The 18,985-nt window shown below is 43.4% G+C and overlaps 1 protein-coding gene and 1 long non-coding RNA gene across 2 annotated transcripts; one reads left to right on the forward strand and one right to left on the reverse strand.

Moving 5' to 3' along the window:
• The first annotated feature begins 800 nt into the window (after nucleotides 1-800).
• LOC114140846 (sodium/potassium-transporting ATPase subunit alpha-1) lies at nucleotides 801-14,551 on the forward strand. Its single transcript, XM_028011107.1, has 23 exons — nucleotides 801-1,189; nucleotides 1,448-1,558; nucleotides 4,605-4,664; nucleotides 5,236-5,337; nucleotides 5,452-5,553; nucleotides 5,639-5,752; nucleotides 5,839-5,973; nucleotides 6,573-6,690; nucleotides 6,827-7,095; nucleotides 7,178-7,486; nucleotides 8,167-8,301; nucleotides 8,580-8,772; nucleotides 8,846-9,021; nucleotides 9,106-9,242; nucleotides 9,742-9,892; nucleotides 9,976-10,144; nucleotides 10,224-10,378; nucleotides 10,459-10,582; nucleotides 10,667-10,812; nucleotides 10,901-11,031; nucleotides 12,426-12,527; nucleotides 13,033-13,124; nucleotides 14,354-14,551. The coding sequence occupies exons 1-23, from the start codon at nucleotides 1,178-1,180 to the stop codon at nucleotides 14,380-14,382; spliced, it is 3,072 nt and encodes a 1,023-aa protein (XP_027866908.1). The 5' UTR covers nucleotides 801-1,177; the 3' UTR covers nucleotides 14,383-14,551.
• LOC114140847 (uncharacterized) lies at nucleotides 14,456-18,249 on the reverse strand. Its single transcript, XR_003594701.1, has 2 exons — nucleotides 16,463-18,249; nucleotides 14,456-15,154 (listed from the first exon to the last, which is right to left on the reverse strand). It is a non-coding gene; the product is annotated as an uncharacterized LOC114140847 (long non-coding RNA).
• Between the last annotated feature and the right edge of the window lie 736 nt (nucleotides 18,250-18,985).

Consider the following 18,985-nt stretch of genomic DNA (forward strand, 5'->3'; position numbering starts at 1 on the left):
CGACGACATCCGGCCTTCACTTTGAGCCGCATCGGATACATATTTGAAGCGTTGCATTCACAAAGCAAGCAACGTCTCCAATCCGATTGGCAGCTGGCTGACCTTTGACCTGCTCAAGGGCACCGAAACCTGCTCTGTTAAACTTCTAAGGTTTATTGCTTGGAGCGAAAAGGCGAGGCCTCCGACAGCTGAAATGATACACTTTATGAGGAAAATAAAGAAATCCTCAAGCAGAGAGAGATTTTCTTGGCTGTGTGTGTGTGTCCTCTCCCCAACAGGACACACTGACCTCAGAGAGGCAGAGCTAACCGCTCTGTGGATTACTCCCTCTGCATTCCTCATGTTATCTCTGCTGTGTGCAACAGTTTATCTGAACCTAGGTTTCTTTTCTATCTTCAGTGTTTTGGGAGAAAGCCTCTTAGTCTTTTTTTTTTTTTTTTGAGTATTTTTGCTTTGTAGATTTGGCCTTAGGATTCTGGAGGACACTGTTCACACCAACTGGACTGCAGCTGAGAAGCTTCAGGGGTTAAGAGATGCTTAATTTAACATCCACTGCATCAACTTCCTACCGTTTATTTCGATTTTTATGCCAGAATAAAGTTTAAACCATTGCATTTCTCATCACTCTCCACTTTTCACTCAACCGGAACATTCTGTACATTCTGTACCCAGGCGAACTCCTCAAAGCAGAGCAGAGTCAGAGCAGGTTTTGTTGCATTTTGAGTTTCTCTGGTTTCAAATCCCCGTCAATGTGGCGTATCCTGTCTGTGGAGGGGGGGACTGTGAAGAAGCTTCATGAAAAGTGTGATTCAATCAGAAAAAGAGCAGCATGGAAAAAGAGGGAAGCAGTGACAACAGAACAGGGAAGTTGAGAAATATTCACCCCTCCTCTTTGCTCCCATACGTTTGAGTTGGATCCACTCCCCGCCCTCTCTCTGCAACTCACCTGTCGAGTTTTGCCATCCCATCCCCCCCAAAACTCCTCCCCCTACAGGGCAGGTAGGGCTCCAGCCGCAGATATAAAGGTATGCTAACGCCGAGCGGACCATCTTCTCCGCTCTGGGAGTGAGGAAGACAGCAGGGCCGAGAGTAGCGGTGTGGGACACGGAGAGAGGCGGAGTGGGGAAGTTTTGAAAAAGAGAATTGGATTGACTGCTCTCAGAGCTACTCTGCAATCATGGGGCTTGGAGTGAGTATTCCAACTTTTTCTCCTCTTCTCTTCTGGTGCGTGTGTTAGAAAACTTTTGGATTGTGAGGTCATTTTGTAATCTGCTTCTTTTTTTGTGTGTGTGTGTGTGGCAAGTCAATGATTAACGCACAAGCTTGTTTGCACAGCAAAGAGGAATACTTTCTGCGCTTCCTCGTGAAAAACCAAGAGCCGCCTTTCCCGCATGTGCTCGGTCTTATTCTGGGACTTGTTTGTGTCTCTCACTTTTCTCCAATCCAGAAAGGGAAGGATGACTACAAGCCGGCCGCGACGTCAGAACACGGTGAGAAGAAGCACAAGAAGGGGAAGCAGAAGAAGGATATGGACGAGCTGAAGAAAGAAGTGGATCTGGTGAGTACGCCGACCTTTCCGCCGGCGGAGCCTGTCGGAGCGAGCGGTCGCAGGGATGGACCGTTACGGCTGACACAAACCTCACGGAGAGTCACATGAGATGTCTGTCTGCTTCATACAGATTGCTGCTTGCACTCCTACACATGCAGCCACATGTTATTAAAGCGTCTCCAGCTATAATCAGGCTCCAACACATGCTTAAGATCTTACTTTCCAGTCGTGGACAAAGTAAGGTCAAGAAGGGCGGATAGGTCAGAGGACGGCTGGCCAGTTTCCGCTGGTGTCAGCTTTTCTCCCCCTCAAGTCCTTTCACCAAGGTCAAAGAGGAAGTCAAAGTTTAGGAGAGAGTGATTCGTTTCACAAAATCGTGATACGTTTTGAAAGTGTAGCGAGGGCGCTTTAAAGGGCAGCGGGAAATTATTTTGCGAATTAGAGACATTTCGCCCAAAAAGACCCGACTGTCGTGTCCTTCACAAGGTCAGACCACAAGGAGAAATGGTTACGGTCACCTGAGGCCTCGCTCTGTCTCAATATGTGTCACTTCTTTTGCTTAATTATCAACACACCTTCAAGATTTCCAACAATACTCAGAATTTAATAAATTCATCACCACAACGATCATCATCAGGGAAGTGCATCTCATTTAGCGTCACCCAGTGATTGGAACAATTTGCAAAAATCACTGAAGCTCAGTACACACATATCAATATCATCTCAGTGAAAACCATAGTTCATGGTCAATATACCTCGATATATTACGTGTATTATAGTACGTTTAGTTAGTATGATTTTTTTCCCGTTCCATGATATTTTTCTGTTTCCTACTGGATGATATTCTGGTTTATAATATTTTAATGCTTTCTGAACAGATTGTTGAGAATGAGAATTTGCTCTCAATCAACTAATCAAACCAAAACGTATTAGATATCAATAGTCGACTAATTGAAGTAGATCGTTAGTCATTTCTAAATGTACTCAAACGTCAAAAGTTGTCCACAAAAATAAGTTTTTATTTGACTCTTAACGTATTCAATGTGTTCAGATTTTAAAAGCCATTTTGGGTTCGATCGTTTGACTACTACGTTTGAACATTAGACATTTTTTCATTTTAAATCAAATCTAAATGGAAGGGTCGTCATTTCAGTCGATTTTACGAAGCGTCCAACACTAATACTTGCCCAGTGTCTTTCTGCTGGCATCTTTCTGAATTATAAGGTAATAAAACTCTCATCTTGGTGACATATTAATCGTTATCGTCCTTTGAACATCTTAACTAGATCTCAAAGTCCTGCCGCAAGCTGAAGGACATCTTAATGTCATAGCAACGCTATCGCCAATCTCCTCTGATCTTTCCAATCTAGCATATCATTCGCTGCAATTAACGCCATGCCCCAGCTTTAACGTTCCCCTGGAGATGCAGAAACTCTTTCAGTCCAAATAAACGCTTTAGAATGATTTATCGTCACGTATTTGTGATTCCGGCGCTTCAGATCTGATCCGCGGTTAAACGATGGCGGCTTGCGGAGCAGCAGTAAAAATACAGACGGGTCTCTGGAGAAGCACATCCAGCTGACATGTTAATGATTATTGCCCAGGCGTACAATTAACTAGAGGTATCAAAGTCCAGTAAAGACAATAGAGGCTATTCCCATAGCAACACTATGCAGCCTTTGATTTGACTACATGTGGCATAGTCTGAGCAGAAACGGCCGATCGCTAAAAATAGAGTGACTTCATTTATTTAAATAGCAGCAGGAATTTCCAAGCCAGGATTTATCTGAGAGCTTGTGGCCCGGCCGACCAAATAACATCAAAACGAGGCCGAAACATGAAAGAAGGCCAGGCGAGAGATGTCCTCAGCCGGCCCGTTGAGAAGGGAACAAAAAGCAGCTCTGCTTTTGGAGCATGTGATAACATGTTATCCATGGCACATTTGGCACGCTTGCTTTCATAATGCTAATTGTTAATGAGAGTACAACAGAGAAAGTGGTCACCGCTCACTTTCTCTGCAGAAGTTTGTGTATTATTGCCATATTAGCAGCTAATGCAGAGGTTGTTGCCTCCAGTCCAGCTAAATACAACTTATTTAGAGCTGCATATGTGATATTAGTTTTTTTTTTTCTTTAAAAAGGCAACTTATAATTTTGATAAACAACTACTGTAAGAAATGTGCTCTCATTTGTAAAGAACGACCATTTTATTTCCATTGTGGGTTTTGAAATAAAGACGGGCAGGAAACGTTTGCGAAAAGTAGATGAATACACTTTCTTATGTGGGATGTTGATTTATGTGAAAAATTTTATTAAAAACACATAGCTTCCAGCGAGGCATTGACACATGTATGATGTCATTGTTATCACCACAGAAAGCAGCGGGGGCATCTCAACTCGGGGCGTTTCATGAAGACAACAAAACCCGGTTTTTGTTTCACAGTACAACAGAGACGAAAGATGGAAGTCAGATATGATTGCAGTTGATCCAAATTACACCGGAGGAATTTCTTTTCATTCACCCGTGGTGGGCGTTATTGAACAAAAGAAGAAAAAAAAAAAAAAAAAACTCAGTGTGGGCACATGAATGTGTCAGCCTCTCTGGCTGTTCATTTGCAGAAACACTTTTTGCCTTCTCAATTAGAGAAACCACAGCTACACGAAACTTTTTTTTTCCCCACATGTTGGTTTAAAATGGAAGATGAGTTGCTAGATATAAGCCAAAAGGATTTGAGTATTCTGTTGGGTTGTTTGCAGTTCACGTTTGACTGCAAGTTCACCAATCCTCTGCACACTAGTTTTGACTCAAATGTTTGACTAATCTTAAAAATCACTGTACGTACCCGCATGCATCCATAATCCGGATCAGACGGTCGACTCGGTTTTGTCATCTTTGTGTTCCCTGGAGGCCACGTCAACACATTCTTTAATCCTCAGAGGAGATAATATCTGCGCTTTTAAAATGACAGGGATTTCAGCCTGTTTGACGCAATGTCTGTCAATCTCATTCTCTCTTCTTTGTGTTTTGTTTTTTTTCCCTTCCTCTCCTTCCATAGGATGATCACAAGCTGACATTGGATGAACTTCACAGAAAATACGGCACGGACCTATCAAGGGTGAGCTCTCTACGCACGGGATTTATCTGGATTCACAGAGGTAGATAAGGCCAGAGTACAAGCTCCACGCAGACAAACACGGCGTGGAGCTTGTGTTTGTCTGCGCGTTTGAAAGCAGACTTTCATATAATTATCCTGCAGAGTAGCAATGTGGTGCATGGGCAGAAGATTTACCAAAGTGTCTATTAACCCAAATGATAAAGCCTGTTTTGCAGTGGGATTGTGGCATTGCACGACAAAGGGAATCCTACATTTTGTTTTCAGAAGACTGTTTATGGTCTTTATTGTGCAATAAACAACTTCACAGAGGATAAATGCCTGATCATCTGTTAAAACTTAGTCTGTGTGAGTCTTCCTCAAAGCAAAGACTCAATCCATCAGGAACACCGTCCTTATTGACTGGGTTGACAATATTTGCTTAGACAAATGTCTGGTTAGACTTCTTAACCTCAAAAGGCTAAATGTGACTTTCGTCAGACCTGAATCTAAATCCACCATCTTTTTCACAGAATACTTTATATCAATCTCCCATAGAGACTTTAGAAGCTAATTTCACGCTATGTCTGTTTAGGGTCTTTCTGCCTCCAGAGCAAAAGAGATTCTAGCCCGAGATGGTCCAAATGCCCTGACACCTCCCCCAACCACACCCGAATGGGTGAAGTTCTGCAAGCAGGTAAGAGCTAACAACAGGCTTGGCACAATTTAAATGGATGCAAATGTATTTTTAGATTAGCGTTTGCATGCGGTAGAGATGGTTGTTTGAATGCTGTCTTGGTTTCTCGTCCAGCTGTTTGGTGGTTTCTCCATGCTGCTGTGGATTGGGGCGATCCTCTGCTTCCTCGCTTATGGTATCCAGGCTGCTTCAGAAGATGAACCGGCAAACGATAACGTAAGAACTTACTCTTACTTGTCCTCGGCAGTCATTTTCTGGTCCTCCAGAGACTAAACGAAGAGTCCTGTCTGTCCTCCTACAGTTGTATTTGGGTATTGTGCTGTCTGCTGTCGTCATCATCACTGGTTGCTTCTCCTATTACCAAGAAGCCAAGAGCTCCAAGATCATGGAGTCCTTTAAGAACCTGGTCCCACAGGTGAGACTTCCTGCTCCCACAGGCCTGCCACATGGCTGCTTGTTGCTACTCAGGGTCTTACTTCAAGCCTTTCTTTGATGTCATAGCAAGCCCTGGTTGTCCGTGATGGGGAGAAGAAGAGCATCAATGCTGAGGAAGTGGTGGCCGGAGATTTGGTGGAAGTGAAGGGTGGAGACAGGATCCCTGCTGATCTCAGGGTCATCTCTGCTCAAGGCTGCAAGGTCGGTATCGTCGGTCTACGTGTAGATTACCGGTACAACAATTATAGGCAACCTTTGTGTATGTACACCACTTCAACTTCTAGAACTAATTAAAAGTTTCAGGCATACAGAGTGGGATCATTGACCAGGTCTCTGTGGACGGGCTCCCACCGTACCAGCTTCTCTCTAGTGTTTCAACTCAGGTTTTCTATTTGGTTTCAGTCTGATTAAAGTTTTTCAGTATTGTTGTAGGGTCAACCATATTTTATTTAAAATAGTCTAAAAAGCTGGTTCAAAATCCCATGGAGTGTAGATATGGACAAGTTTGAGCAAGTATCTTTTTTCTTGCTGTCATTTCCTGATTCACAAAGATCAACCTGCATTTGCCCTACTTCAGTGGAATATCTATTTCCCATTTTGATCAGTGGCTATAAGAACTAGGACTCTATGTGATGCTTTTTTTATTCCCCAAGGAGGTGAGGAGACTTATATTTTCAATTAAAAGCTCATAAACTCTCTATATATACAGAAATACCTGAGCTACTTTAATAACAGGAATTTTCAGTTGTCCCAATAACATGGCATAGCAAAAACAACTTTATTCTTGTTTTATTTTCCAGGTGGACAATTCCTCACTTACTGGGGAATCAGAGCCCCAGACCCGATCCCCAGATTTCACCAACGACAACCCGCTGGAGACCAGGAACATAGCTTTTTTCTCCACCAACTGTGTTGAAGGTACTCATGCCCTTAGAAATGTAACACCATATTTATGATGTAGGTGGGATATTTTGGGGGATGTCAAGTTTGGAGGCATTCGAGGAAAGTAGCTGGACAACATTCGGAAACTGTAATGTTCCTTCTTGATGTTCAGGAACTGCCAGAGGAATCGTCATCAACACCGGAGACCGAACCGTTATGGGTCGCATTGCCACCCTGGCTTCCAGTCTGGAGGGAGGAAAAACTCCCATTGCCGTTGAGATCGAGCACTTCATCCACATCATCACCGGCGTGGCCGTCTTCCTGGGTGTGTCTTTCTTCATCCTCTCCCTCATCCTTGGCTATGGATGGCTGGAGGCCGTCATCTTCCTCATTGGTATCATTGTGGCCAACGTTCCAGAAGGTCTCCTAGCTACCGTCACTGTGAGTCTACAAGTCTCTTCGTCCTCTTATCTGCCAGTCGTCAAGAATATTCTCTCAGTGAAGAGTTGCTTTTTGTTCCCAGGTGTGTCTGACTCTGACTGCCAAGCGTATGGCCAAGAAGAACTGCCTGGTGAAGAACCTGGAAGCTGTGGAGACTCTGGGCTCCACCTCCACCATCTGCTCCGACAAGACCGGCACCCTGACCCAGAACAGGATGACCGTGGCCCACATGTGGTTCGACAACCAGATCCACGAAGCCGACACCACCGAGAACCAGAGTGGCACCTCCTTTGACCGGAGCTCGGCCACCTGGGCGTCTCTGGCCAGGATCGCCGGACTCTGCAACCGAGCCGTCTTCCTGGCCGAGCAGAGCAACGTTCCCATCCTCAAGGTGAAGAGCTGGTGTAGCATGTAGACATCTCTTGAGTCTCGGTTGTTAACCTGAGTGGCTTTTGCTGAATTATCATTTTCAACATTACCAGAAATAGTATGACCATGTGGAAAGCATGGCAGAGTTATGACTTGGCAAGGGGCTTCTAGGATCCAACAAACTGGTAGAGCAGCCAGACTTAACAACAGATTGTCATTGGAAGCACTTGCTATTATTAAAGTCCAGGAATACCAGTGTGCCTGAGGATATTCTACTTTTATCAGTGATATATAGGGTGGGCCATGAGTTTCCATACATAGAAAAAAATACACATTTTATATTGGACAACCGTTTTTATTTTTGTGGGACTCTGTGTAATCGCTGCACGCCTTGGACCTCTTCATGGTTGATCTGCAACATTTCTAGTTTTCTGAAACGTGCAAATAAATAATTTTGCCACAGTGTGGTGTGTGACGCTCGTTCCCTGTTTTCTGTTAACGTTTCGTGCAACCAGGCGACCGCTTCCCGATCCAGCCATGGGTATAATTTCAATTCTTTGCTCTTTTGTCAAACGCATCTTTTTAGGGGTCTGAAATATAAAATAAATATACATTTTACATTCGTCTATGTATGGACACTAGTGACCCACCCTGTATTTCAAATTTACCATTCTTGCCTTGTTCTTGTACTTCAACCCACAGAGAGATGTGGCTGGTGACGCCTCAGAAGCTGCCTTGCTCAAGTGTATTGAGCTGTGCTGCGGTTCTGTTAAGGACATGAGAGAGAAGTACCCCAAGGTCGCTGAGATTCCATTCAACTCAACCAACAAATACCAGGTAAACCATCCATCAGGTCTAAATGTTCTACCTCTTTCACCTTCATCCTTCCTATCCACCATTCCTTATTTTGTGTTGGTCTATAAGCCAAATAAAATATACTGCTTCTTATTACTGCATAAGAGAATGTGTAAAAGTTTAAGTTTATGAAGTTCATTTAGACCTCCTAGTGGTTCAATCTGTTTATTGTCCTCATCCTGTTTCTGAACATTTTATTTTATAGGCTTTTGCATAAAACACGGGTGGCTCTTGGGTTCAGCTTTTTTCTTCTCCAACAGCTGTCCATCCACAAGAACACGACTCCCGGAGAAAGCAAGCACCTGCTGGTGATGAAGGGAGCCCCAGAGAGGATTCTGGACCGCTGCTCCACCATCGTGCTGCAGGGCAAAGAGCAGCCTCTGGACGACGAGATGAGGGACGCTTTTCAGAACGCCTACGTGGAGCTGGGAGGTCTAGGAGAGCGAGTTCTCGGTAAAGATCGATTCTGTTGAAACGACACGAGGAGAGAGCCGCGCGCTCATGTGACGGTTTTTGTTTCCTTCAGGTTTCTGCCACTTCCACCTGCCCGACGACCAGTTCCCAGATGGCTTTGCTTTTGATACTGATGAAGTGAACTTCCCGACTGAGAACCTGTGCTTCATTGGCCTTATGGCCATGATTGACCCACCACGTGCCGCGGTGCCGGACGCTGTGGGCAAATGCAGGAGTGCAGGAATCAAGGTGCTTCAAGTTCTCTTTTTTGACTCAGTTAGGTTGGAAAAAGATATACAGCTTCAGCTTTTCCTTCAATCTCCTTCCTTTCAGGTAATCATGGTGACAGGTGACCATCCAATCACAGCCAAGGCCATCGCTAAAGGCGTTGGTATCATCTCTGAAGGCAATGAGACTGTTGAGGACATTGCCGCCCGCCTGAACGTTCCCATTTCAGAAGTCAACCCCCGGTCAGTCCTCTTATTAATCAATATTCCACTTGTAGCAATAATAATCATCAAGTTTAGCACTGCTGGCTATCAAAGCCGCACAAAGAGCTTAGCCAAAAAGGCTTTTACAATTAATTCACTCCAAGCCAAATAAATCTGAGATCGGCTCTGAGCTTGCTGTTTTGCTACTTTGTCAGCAACTTTAGCTTGAGAGACCATCAGTGAAGGGTGAATGCACTTTTCCAGTGTTCAACAAATCTTTGAACATTAATAAATCTTAAATCTTTAAACATTTGAACAGTAATAATAGAGATAATCATTCAATCTACATAGCTCAGATCTATAAGAAATCTGCCCATTTGTTCTCTCTTGGTGAAAACCTCCTGATCCAGTTCCTTAAGACTCTATATGCACCTTGCTTTTAACATAAGACCATGATGGAAACATTTATGGTGCATTTGGTGCCTTTGAGTTTTAAATCTAAGAAATCAGCTAAACCTGGTTGTGATCTCTCCAACAGGGATGCCAAAGCTTGCGTCGTTCACGGCGGTGAGCTCAAAGAGTTGACGACAGACCAGCTTGACGAGATCTTAAAGCACCACACAGAAATCGTCTTCGCCAGAACATCACCCCAGCAGAAGCTTATCATCGTTGAGGGTTGCCAGAGGCAGGTGAGCGTCAGCGGGCCGGAGGTGACGGAGATATCAATGCGGATGTTTGGCCGTGTTTCCACGAGACTCTGCTTCCTCTGCAGGGAGCCATTGTGGCAGTGACAGGCGACGGCGTCAACGACTCTCCAGCTCTGAAGAAAGCCGACATCGGCGTCGCCATGGGAATCGCCGGGTCCGACGTGTCCAAGCAGGCGGCCGACATGATCCTGCTGGACGACAACTTTGCCTCCATCGTTACCGGAGTGGAAGAAGGTAAGATGAGCGAAAACATGTAAAGTTACGTTTTGCTTGTGCCTGCCTGAGAATATTAACCAGGATGTTGGTTGGTCAGGCCGTCTGATCTTTGACAACCTGAAGAAATCTATCGCCTACACTCTGACCAGTAACATCCCTGAGATCTCACCCTTCCTCCTCTTCATCATCGCCAACATCCCTCTGCCTCTGGGCACCGTCACCATCCTCTGCATCGACCTGGGAACAGACATGGTGAGTCTTTAGGAACTTTGTAGGTTTGATGAGATCAAGATGATTGTTTTTGAAGCTACAAGTTTCTCTGTCTCCTCCAGGTTCCCGCCATCTCCCTGGCTTATGAAGCAGCTGAGAGCGACATCATGAAGAGACAGCCCCGGAACCCCAAAACAGACAAACTGGTGAACGAGAGGCTTATTAGCATGGCCTACGGTCAAATTGGTAATAACCTGAGTCACCTTGACATATTTGTGAATCTTTATCTACTCAAGGCGTGATTTTAATAGCCGTTTTCCTTCTCATTAGGTATGATGCAGGCCACAGCTGGGTTCTTCACATACTTTGTGATCTTGGCTGAAAATGGCTTCCTCCCCATGGACCTGATTGGAATCAGAGTCCTGTGGGATGACAAATTTGTAAATGACCTGGAAGACAGCTATGGACAGCAGTGGGTCAGTCTCCCTGATCATGTCTGTCTGAACAGCCATGGTCTGAGCTCACATTCATAAACTCATTTTGTTCCTAATTTGTGTGCTCCAGACATACGAGAGAAGAAAGATCGTTGAGTTCACCTGCCACACAGCTTTCTTCACCAGTATTGTGATCGTCCAGTGGGCCGATCTGATCATCTGTAAGACCAGGAGGAACTCTATTATGCAGCAAGGAATGAAGTACGTAGATTTGGCATCTACTTAAGACTAAAGCCACTGAAATTCATTTTAATAATGATGCTGTTAAATCATTATTAAAACCATGCTTAGGCTTTGTTTCTGTATTACTTGAGGGATCCCCCAAGTCTCATTCTTGGCCCTTTGTTGTTTTACCTCTATAAATACTTACTGGCAGTCATTGTAAGGGAACACAAAACTTGTACAGATGACATGTTAGGTGTTTGCTTTACTGTGTAGATGTTATAAAGGTGTGTTGGTATTGGTATAAAACAGAGATTACAGCACTGATGGGTACACTGCTACTGATGAGTTAATGTGCTAATAGCAAAGCTTCTACTAAATTTAAAAATGTTAAGTGTACTGAGTTTACCGTAAGTAAATTTTTCCCGAATGCCCTAATTTACTGTATTTTTCAAATGGCTAGTAGACCACAAATAAACAAATGAGGTATACAAAAGATTAAGCAATTACATGGACAAACTACCAGAGGTTTTAATTAAACAAATCCATGGAAAATTTCAGATAAACGATGTTTTGAGAGCTTCCTCTCAATCTCCTTGAAGTGGGTGCGCATCAATATGGTTGAATTTAGCACGTTAGCATTAGCTTCCCCTAGTTACAGTGTTGGTTTACTGATTTAGCATTAGCTTCTCCAAATGCCATGCTGGTAGAGTGCCATAGGGTTAGCGCAGCTAAGTTAGCAGTGCCCACCACTGGATTGAATTTATTTCTTATTTTAAAAGTAGCATTTAAAAGTTAATTGTCAGGTATGTACCAGCTTTAGATGGAATATTGCAGACATTTCATAATTATCCTCACAGGGTTTCCCCCAGAAAACTTGCTAAGTGGACAAAGCATTTCATATGGTTTGACGCATCATGTAAAAATAATACAAAAAAAATAAGAATATAAAATCAGCGTGATGCGTGACTGCGAGGAGAGGGCGCAAGCTCCTCACCACGCTGAACCTGCACGATGAGGTTAGCGCTGGTTCGTGAACTGCTAACGCTCCGAGCAACCGGCAATACATATATGAGATGGACCAATCACACCGCTGTGTGATTGGTCCGTCTTTAAATGCATAAACTATAAACATATCTTCTCTAAACATATCTTTTAGGAATAAATCTGCTCCGCCAGTGAAACGCTCAGAGCAACAGAGACGCTTGCAATCCGGCTTTAAAAGAAACAAAAACAATTATTATTATTTTTCTAGAATCATATACAAGAAAGGTTTAGCCTGGCGGTGTCGCTAGTGAAGCATGGCGGGCGGCCAGGCCTATAATACACTGGAGGACACCCTGTCCTCAGGTCATACCAAAGACCAGAAACTGATTCTTTTAAAACTTAAAAATGGAAGAAAACCTTTGGATACGCTGTTTTTCTCCCAACAGGAACCGCATCCTGATCTTCGGACTCTTTGAGGAGACAGCTCTGGCTGCTTTCCTGTCATACTGTCCAGGCATGGATGTGGCCCTCAGAATGTACCCTCTTAAGTGAGAAAAACACACACCCACACTTTGTTTCGATCAAGCCTTCTTCTGTCTTTATGGCTTCAACCATTTCCCTTTTCTTAATTGCAATTTGTCATGAAGTGTAATCCCTAATAATGCTGTTTTTCTGCTCATTTCTGCTTTCAGAGGTTTTCTTATTCTCTAATCCACTCTGAAAGCCCTTCCAGATGCTTGTTTTCCGGGGCTGGCTTTTAACTAAGAGTAGTTATGCTTTTTTTCTCTTTGATATGTTCCATAAAGAATAGTGGCTATTATGTCTTGGCTCCAGTAATTTCCACTTCTGAGGCAGGATGTTCTATGAGATTCTTTGAGGAAAATCAGAAAGCAGGGAGAACACATCAGACTCAGCAACTCATGACTCCTTCATATTATTTAGCATCTTTCTTCCTTCCTCTTATCTTTCTGCTGGAACAAACTCTGATCTGTGTTGTTTGTTTTTGTCACATTCTGGTTTTAATTCTCTCTCGCCATCTGTCTAACACCTCAGGCCTTCTTGGTGGTTCTGTGCCTTCCCATACTCCTTCCTCATCTTCCTCTACGATGAAGTTAGAAGATATATCCTCAGACGCAGCCCAGGAGGTAAGACTTTTAGTTTTCATACCTTCACAAACACTCAGCATGAGGAGAAACTGGCTACCTTCTAGTCCTGGCTCTAGTTGTGTCTAATATTGCAGCCATAATGGCAAACGCACAAGTAAAACTGCAGCAGATTGCGACAGCCCCCCTGTGGGAGTAGAACCCTCAAACCCGGCCATTGTTGGTGCCCTCTTCCACCCACAAGGCTCGGCAGGGACTGTATGCAGGGGCCTGGTTCTGATTCAGCTGCTTCTTTTACTGCTTCCTTTGTTTGTTTGACGGAGGCGCTACATCTGAGCCCCACGGCTCTGATCGCTGAGCGCCGCTGGCCTCTCGCATCAGCACATCAAAATAAGTCCAGCCGACGGAGCTTCCTGCTGCAGCTGTGGCTATTTAGTCCTGCAGGACCTTTAGCTCTGACCAGCTTCCTATCCATGCTTTTCCTCAGCATGGATAGGATCTGATAGGATCTATTGTTTGGATCCATCACAAAAAGTCAAAAGAAACTAGAAATACAAGCAGGTGTCAACGGGTTCCAAGCCCCACCCATGCAACTATGTCCACCCCTTATCCCGCCCCCCCCACACCGCCTCTGGCCCTGTGTCCCAATAGCTTTGCGTTACTGGGTTAACAACTTGGGGTTCCTTTAAGTAGTCACTTGTTCTCTATTGGAATGCAGTCATTTTGCGTGCGAGTCGTACTGTAAAGGAATCGGCCTGAGATTTGCCGTTGCGGCATGACTGGATCTGGAAAAGTTACACCGATGTGAAGTTTATATTATTTTAAAGCATCTTTGTACATGATGGAACAGTTGTTGCTCTCAAATACACACAAATCATTATAACCTAATGAACAAATTAGGATAAAATGTGACCTTAGGTTGTATTCTAATCTCTAAAAATGTCTTCCTCTTTTCCGTTATGTACCTATATGTGGTCAGCCCATCTAGTCATGTCCTTTCTAAATAATGATGAATATTTGACTTGCTGTATCGTGACAAAGGCCACAGCGTCTCCTGTCCCTCAAGGATATCTTCCTCATAAAATTCTCACTACATTGCCTCTAATTTAGGACACATTTTTCTTCCTAGTAAGGTTTTTTTTATTTTCTAACTCACTGACATCCCACATTCAGGATTTTAGACCGGCCCTGTTGGTCAGCCTCTGACTGTAAAACCTGTACGATGTAAAGGCCAAACAACGTTTAGTTAATTGTGTTTACTCTATTTGTAGGTTGGGTGGAGCTGGAGACATACTACTGAGTCGGGCCAGAAGCAAAAGAAGACTCATATTTCATCATTTATTTGCTGCCATGTTACATATTTGTTTGAAATGCCACAGCCAACAAGCACAAAGAGAAAAACCAAGCATGGATAAATTAAGAGCCTCTTAATTTATTTGTTGTTCCAATAAAACGTGTCCTTAACATTCTCTCTGAAGACACTCGTCTTTTTTGCTCCATCCATCAATCCATTCATTTATCCATCTGTCCACATTTGTCTTTTAAAAGTTTCAAAGTTTGCATATTTGAGTCTGGAACAGATTCTTTTCATGAATGTGTTCACAGTGAACTTTCTTCTGCCCATTTATCTTTCTCCTCCGCCGCCTGTCGGCAGAGACAGGCGGCGGACACAGGCGGACAGGCCTGTTTGTGTCCATTATCTGAAGGGCCAGTGTGCCACGATAGTGTTTGCAATGGATTGCTCATTTGACCGCGAATGCAAAGAGGACCCTGGGTGAAAATGAAGTGAGCCCGCTGTTGGCTATCTCCTGTGTGTTTACCATGCTCATCCTGAATGCCCCTCTCCTCCTCTTCGCCTACACATATAGTACTCCATCATCGTGCCAACCTGCCAGCAGATGGCTGGCCTCACTGTTCACACATACTCAAGGGGGAAACACTCGAGCCATTACGATGATTATCCCTCGAAACCGTTCAGATCTCCATTTGTGGAAGACGGAGGACTCCCAGCAGCCAATCGGGTTTCTCTCCCTCGCTGGAGAGCGAGCGGCTGCGAGACGGGCAAGAGGAATCTGCAGACAAAAGGATGGAGGGATGCGGAGGGAAACAGACGGAGGGGAGAGAATGAGGTTGATGGATGGTGACGGAAGCAAGTTGATGTGATAAAGAGGACGGGAAGAAGTGGGAGCAGGAAGATCAGCAGATTTATTGACTTCTCTAGTTTCCTCAATTAATTTTCTCAATGCGTAGCGAAATCACGAAACGCGGCTCTTGGATTCATCTTCTCTCATTTTGAAGGGAAACGATTGCAAAGAGACACCAACATTATCATGCCTCCACCCCACCACCACCACTCCCCGCTCCTCATAATCCTCCCCTCCCCCCACCGAACGTGCTTGTTGCCATCGCAACCCTATTTGAGAGTTCGCTCTCTCTCTCCTCTCTTGAACATCTAAATAAAATCTGGGCCATTTATAGAAGAACGCCGGCGACACGTGAGCTACAGTTACGGCACATGCTTGACTACCCATAAACAGAAAGGTTTCCTTGCGTCTGCATGCAGATGAGCCTGTGCACACAATGCAGTCGCATCTCTGCTGCGTGTCCATCTGTCTTTCAGGCCTGCCTGCTGTTTTTATGTTTTTATTCTTGCTTTTTCTGCTCAGAACCAAAGAAATCATGCATCGGCGTATCAGAAAACAGACGCAGTGAAGTCTTCCTTTGCTCGTTTGGTCTATCGTGGGTTGATCTTGTCAGGCTCTTCAAGGCTACCTGATTACATGTTAGAGAGGCTGATGCCGAGTGGCCCGTCTACCCATCAGAAGACAATAGCGCTGTGGCAGTGGGCTCAGCCTGTACAAGAAGGTCACTGTCAGAAGCAGCAGGCAGGAGTGGATGACGATGCAAGATTTCCTTGGCGATTTCAAAAAATAACCGTAGAGTTCAAGACGTTCGCTGCTGGCCGTGCAAAATGCAACAAGTGACAGAATAATGCGTCTTTTTTCAGGCTTACAGCAGATCCAGGGATGAAAGCCTAAATCTCTCATTTGTACTGAGGAATCAAAGGGTTTAAGAGCTCCTGGAACACATGCAAATAGCCACAAGGGCATTGCTGCTGCTGCCTTGCTGTGCCGTACTACAGAACAAACCAGTTGATTAACAATGTGGCCCCTCAGCATGGATCCTTTAACCACTGTAGAGATGGTCCTCGGGTCAGGGAGTAGACTAGAGCTATTTGCATTGTGTTAAAGGAACACAAAGAGAAGGAAACTTTCAGGGGACTCAAGAGCTACTAGGAGCCTATAAAAAGCAATATTACCTACTGGCTAAGAAACACTGAGTGGTGCGTCTTCTGGGTTTCAAGGCTAAGTCTGCCTTACCCGCTCTGGATTTAGAAGCTGAGAGGTTGCAGAAGTTAGTTGCCCGCTATCGGCACACGACAACCTTGTCAAAGCAGCAGGGGGAAGGAGGTGTCTGCGCACCCAGCTGTTCGGCCGGGAGAGGTGTAGATGCATAGCGACAGTGTGTTGGCTGTACTGTCTTCCTGGAAGGTTTTTTTTTAACCTATTCCAGTTTAAATATAGTCCTGAGCGCATTTTGTTGTCAGCAGAAGACAACCAGTTGTTCTCTTTGAGAAACGGCAATCATAACCCACCTTTAGACCAATTGCATTCATTGGGCATTCAGAAATGTCTTTGTGGCATTGTTTCTGCATGGCCTCTGAAGAATTCCTCAGAGATTCCTGTCCTTATCACCATAATAACAGCTCTTTTAGCTACATATTCATAATTCTCTCTGTTTTCCATTCCTCCACATTGCCAAGATTTACTGCAAACAGTTTGAGATGATCACACATTAAGGGATGGGTATAGGCAGCAACTACACTCAGACAGGCTTTGGCATTCAAAAAAAAAATACTCCGCTGGTACCGAGTGGCCTGAAGTGTACCAAAGAAAACATTCCCCTCACCATCACACCACCACCACCTGCTGAACTCGAGACTCATGGACTGACACATTTTTCCAATCAGAGATTGTCCAGTTTTGGCGCAAATTTGAGCCTCAGTTGACAGACGGGGGAGTGGAGATGGTCTTCTGCTGCTGTAGCCTGTCTGCTTCAAGGTTCTACATGTTCCAGTTGGTATTACTTATTGTGTCTTGGTTTGTTTAAGCTGTTATTTTAGCTCTTGTTGGCTCTGAACTATTGATATTATTCAGGGATTTTTAGCCACGCAAATGTTTCCCCCCAGTCTGATGCACAGTTTTTGACTCCTCATCTTTACCACATTGAGATGGCTGAACATGTGGAGTTGCTCCTCAATTGATTCTCAATAACACATAACTGTGTTAATGAGAAATTCAATTGGTTTACCTACTAATGAGACTGGTGAGTGTGGATCTAATGAAGGAGACTTGAAATTTGGGGTTCTGCAACATCTTATGACCAGACCAATAAGGTTAGCAAATAAACCCTCTCATTGTCTGCTCCGTAAAACAAAGCAAAACAACAATGAATGTTTAACCTACTTAGAAACGCTTAAAATATTTAGAATGTCTTCACTATTAAAGAAATGCCGTTGTTTTTCGTGCAACACTTTTGGGCAAGTTCATGCTCCCATCTTTGTGTAAACGGTTTGGAGATGGCCACTTCCTGTTCCAAGATGTCTGAGCACCAATGCACAAAGCTAGGTCCATTTATTTTTTTTTAAATTAAATTACATGTATAGTGTTTCCATCCGTAGTGCATGCTTCGTACTTGACCCTTCTTATTTAAAACTACAGATCTAAATCAAAATTTTTGAAAACGTTTGCATGTTTTAAAAGTTACGTATTAAATTGAAATGCAGGTCATTGTTTTACATGTTTGTCATGAAAGTCATTGGTATAAATATGGATATATAAAAATGGTTTCATTTACTTTTTATGGGTAAAATAATAAAAACAAAGCCACCAGCAAGACATCTGTCAGTTATTTTGTTCCTAGACATCTACCTCATTCTGCGACCGTCTTAGAATGTAACTACAGGTGCAGTTTTCTTCATTTATCTAGAATGTCTTCCATATATGGGGAATGATGTCATGAATACTGTAGTACAAGTTGGTGTTTGGAGGATGTAATAATATGATAATACTTTCCTTTTTTTATTATTTAAAAAGTGTGACATTTAAAGAAAAATCTAGTCAAATTTTGTTTTCCTCATCCATTTACATCTCATGTCTAAATTTAAGATTTATTGTCACTTTAAAACACATCCACTAAACACTTTAGTTTGAAGGTTTTAGTTGTTTTTTTTTTTTTTTTTTTACAACTAATTAGTAAAACATGCATACACCCAAAAGCAATTTACGGGTTATTAGAGGTTATCAGATGGTAAAAGGGTCTATTTTTTTCAAATTAATGTAGTCACTTTGGCTTCAAATCACTTTGTCCTCTATTCTTTGTTTGAAAACGCTGTAAAAAATAAATAGTCACAAATATAGAAAATCTCATCGGAAGAGTTTGGAGCCGTAGAACAGTCTTCTACTCCTTTTGGTCAGACCTTCCCTTGAATCTTGGACAGGATTTGCTTCTTCTCGTGTCTGTGATTACCCTCGTCTTTTGAACAGCTTTGTCTAACCCAGTTTTTTCTTCCACTCAACTTTCCATGCACATATTTGGATTCAGATCTCTGAACAATACGCTATTTCAGCTATGAAATAGAAATAACTCTTGAAATAACATTCCAAGTCAGTTTGCCTTCTTTGATATTGAATTTTCTGTATTGAATTTTTTTTTATTATAGATTTTGTATTTATTCAATCTTTGAATTAGCCCTTTGAACAAAATAAATAACTCTAATATCGCTCAAGCTGCGAGCAATTAATTATCTAACAAATATTGAAAGGAAAAACCCCGGACCTGTA

The sequence above is a fragment of the Xiphophorus couchianus genome, chromosome 24 (assembly GCF_001444195.1).
Source record: "Xiphophorus couchianus chromosome 24, X_couchianus-1.0, whole genome shotgun sequence".
In the NCBI taxonomy this organism is placed as follows: Eukaryota; Metazoa; Chordata; class Actinopteri; order Cyprinodontiformes; family Poeciliidae; genus Xiphophorus; species Xiphophorus couchianus.

Bases quoted from the DNA above. Each gene is read 5' to 3' on its own strand.
- LOC114140846 (XM_028011107.1), top strand. The intron at 5,338-5,451 runs GTAAGAGCTAAC...TTTCTCGTCCAG, and splicing joins GGGTGAAGTTCTGCAAGCAG to CTGTTTGGTGGTTTCTCCAT. The intron at 12,528-13,032 runs GTGAGAAAAACA...CTAACACCTCAG, and splicing joins CTCAGAATGTACCCTCTTAA to GCCTTCTTGGTGGTTCTGTG.